General features: G+C 61.3%; 1 protein-coding gene across 1 annotated transcript in view; it reads left to right on the top strand.

Moving 5' to 3' along the window:
* JAKMIP3 (Janus kinase and microtubule interacting protein 3) overlaps nt 1–3,441 on the top strand; it is a 42,961-nt gene that overhangs the window by 36,557 nt on the left and 2,963 nt on the right. Inside the window, exons 16-18 of the mRNA XM_015590154.2 lie at nt 1,619–1,684; nt 2,466–2,534; nt 2,622–2,699. Coding sequence (XP_015445640.1) covers nt 1,619–1,684; nt 2,466–2,534; nt 2,622–2,699 — 213 coding nt within the window. The remainder of the gene's footprint in view (nt 1–1,618; nt 1,685–2,465; nt 2,535–2,621; nt 2,700–3,441) is intronic.

Here is a 3,441-nt window from a genome sequence, read left to right as displayed (position 1 = left end):
TCCTCCCTCCTTCCTCCATCCACCATCCTGCACTTGTTGAGCCTGCTGCCCAATGGGGTGATTGACTGTACTGGATGGCAGTCTCACTGCACATCCCATAACTCCCCCTCCCGGATATATTAACAAGTACACAGTCTACAGCTGGTCCCACGACACCTTGGGCTCCCCGTCCTGGTCACTACTCTCAAGAAAGAGCAAGGCATTTAGTCAAATTAGTGCACTTCACACTGGGTAAACAGGTGCATGCAAACACGTACACACATACGCGCAAACACATACACACACAATCGCTCACACACACGCAATCACACACACTCACAGACATACACATGCGCACATGCACATACGCATAACACAATCACACATGTATACATACACACATAATCACACGTAACCACTCACACATGCACATAACACAATCACACATGCATGCACATACACGTAAGCACACATACATACACATGCAATCACTCACACACACTCACACACGCACACATACATAATAATCACACATGTATACACATACACATATATATGCACATTTACACACACATATACACACACATATACACAATCACACACACACTCACATGTATACACAGCCACACTCATACACTCACACACACTTACATGCACCCCAAAGCCCAGGCACTCACGCACCTGGCCGGTTCCCTGGAGGCAGGAGAGGGGAAGGGCCCCCGACTCCGCCCCAGCACCACGCCCGAGTTGGGGACGCAGTGTGCCCCCGTGGACAAGCCTCCTCTATGCGATTGGTACAGCAGCTGGCCACAGCTCCCACCCTGACTGTGGGGTTGGCAGGCTGGTGAGAGACTCCTGCCCTTAGGGACGGCCATGGTTGGGGCTTGCTGAGTAGACTGGCCCTGAATCAGGGAAGTTCTGGGGTGTGGGGGGTCACCCCCAGCTCAGTGACCCCACAGACACCTCTCCTCACCAGCCTCTGCTCCCCACGCCCTTCCTCGCTCTTCCTGGCTGTCCTACGAGTCGGGGCCCAGCAGTGGGGACAGCTCAGCTCCCGCCCTGGCACTGACAGAGGTGGCAGCTGGGGTCTGAGCAGCTCCTACATCACGTGCCCACATCCCTAAGGAGGCTCGTAGGCCACAGCCAGACTCACCCTGCCTGCAGGGACCACGCAGCTGGGCTCCCGGTGACGAGACGTGAACAAAACACGCAGAGGAAAGGGAGAAACACCACGGATGGGGACCATTTCACAGCCACGAACATTTATCTTTGCTCCGCATGTGCGAGTGGCATTTTAGTAATTCAGGGCTGCACATGCAGAGGGCTGACTTTAAACAAAGGCGGGGACGGAGACATGGCGAGGGCATGCTGCTGCCCCGCCTGTCCCATTCTGCCTCCATGGGCCAACTTAGGCCACCATGACCACCAGCAGTGGGAGGATGAGCGAGGAAGCAAAGGGGCGTGCGCCCCAGAGCGAACAGGGTGGAGACTAGAAGGTGACAGGCTCCGGGGAGGGGGTTTTAGGAAAGCGTCCGTAGCTGTAGCCTGGCCCATCAGCCCCACTGAGCACCCGTCAGTCATCCCAGCTGCCCAGGAAGGCCCCACCCTGACGCTGTGTGTGTTCCGTTTGGGGCCGCAGAATCTGACCAATGAGGAGCAAGTGGTCGTCATACAAGCCAGGACAGTCCTGACCTTGGCTGAGAAGGTAACAGTGACCCAGTGGACACTTCCGGGAGGGGTCAGGCTCCCTGCAGTCCCCCTCCTGCTCAGCCCAGGAAACAGCTCTTCCCGGGAGGAGGGGACACGGGGAGGCAGGGTGCGGCGTCCGCCAGCCCTGTCCTTCCTGGGAGGTCTGGCCCGCATACGTGTGGGTCACACGGCAGCCACTAAGCATGTTTGCAAATGGCAGACTCACCCAGGCCTTTCCCCGGCGCCAGCTCTGCCTGTTTCTCCCACGAAGGCTGGGAGATGTGGTGGGTCTGTAAGACCACTAGCCTTCTGCACAGCCTTCCAGCACCCTCTGCTGGGGGCCACCCAGCCCCTGCTCCCGGTCCCACCCCACAGCTGGAACCTGCCCGGCACCCGCCAGGCCGGCTGTCAGCGGCCCCTCCCACAGGCCTCCAACTGGAAGCGGCATTCTAGCAATGAGGGTTCAGGGCCTGGGACTGGGGGAAGCAAGAGCCCCGAGTCTGCCGGGCAAGCTTGCAGGTGCTCCCACTGCCCCCGCTAACATTCTCCCGTCCCTGGGGAAGGGGTGAGGGACAGACCCCGCGGCGGGGTGGGGCCTGGACCTGGCCTGCACGCTGGGCACATGGAGCTCGTGCTGCCAGCCCAGCCCGGCCCCCCCCCAGCTCTCCCTTCCCACAGGAAGAGTGGAGGGGGGCCTGCCCGCCGCCTCCCCCAAGCTGTCTCAGGGAGCAGAGCAGGGGAGGCAGGATGGCCCTGGTGCCTGTGTGGTCACCGTCCCCTGCTCCTTCTGTGTCCAGTGGCTGCAGCAGATCGAGGAGACAGAGTCGGCCCTGCAGCGGAAGATGGTTGACCTGGAGAGCGAGAAGGTGGGCGGGCGCCTCGCCGCGTGGCCCGCAGCACGTGGTCACCAGGCGGGACGCCCGGGCCAAGACATGGGTGCTTCTGTGTTTCAGGAGCTGTTCAGCAAACAGAAGGGCTACCTGCATGAGGAGCTGGACTACAGGAAGCAGGCCTTGGACCAGGCTCACAAGGTGAGTGGCATCCGGCCGCGGAGCCCGGGTGGGGACGGGGAACGTGGTTGCCGCGTCCAGCGGTGCGCCTCGGCGGCCTGTGCGCAGAGTTGGCTGAGGGCTCCAGAGTGTCGGGTGCTATCACTGCCAGCAAGGCCAGCTGGTGGACCTGGGTGAACCTGGGCCCCGTCCTGCCTCCTCAAGAGTGCTGTGACCCCTCGGGGCCGGGGTGTGCCCTGGGTCTGACCCCAGTGCCGGGCAGCGCTCAGCGGCTCTCCCACTTGGTGTGGGGTGGGGCCTGAGTGGATCTTTTCAGGGAGCACAACTCACTCCAGCACGGGTGGCATCAGGATGACACAGAGCCTGGCCTCAGCCAGAGACACGCTGGGAAGGCACATGCTCGTCCCTGTGTCCTCACTTCACACAGGCCCCGGGACCCAGCCGCTGGGTCTGGCCAGGGCTGTGAGCGAAGGGAGAAGCCTTCCTGGGGGCGCCCGCCCACCCCTCTGGGCTGTCAGCCCTCTGGTCTCAGGGACCTGCCAGCCACGGGTTCCGAAAGGCTATCTCGATAAAAGAATCGTCACTGAGGTTTCATTACGCATTAGAAGTCGTGCTGAAGGGAATGCTCTGGAAATGACTCCTGGGCTCCGGGTCCATTCCGTAGGATTGCGCTTGGGCTGGTCCAGGAGAAAATGGTGCCTTCTGTGGAGCGGCTGGGAGATGGGGCAGCCCTAAGGGAGTGGGCGCCCCCCCCCCCCCCGCC

Source organism: Pteropus alecto, unplaced genomic scaffold (genome assembly GCF_000325575.1).
Source record: "Pteropus alecto unplaced genomic scaffold, ASM32557v1 scaffold74, whole genome shotgun sequence".
Taxonomy (NCBI): Eukaryota; Metazoa; Chordata; class Mammalia; order Chiroptera; family Pteropodidae; genus Pteropus; species Pteropus alecto.
The sequence above is the reverse complement of the archived record's forward strand: the minus strand, read 5'-3'. Positions and strand labels throughout refer to the sequence as shown.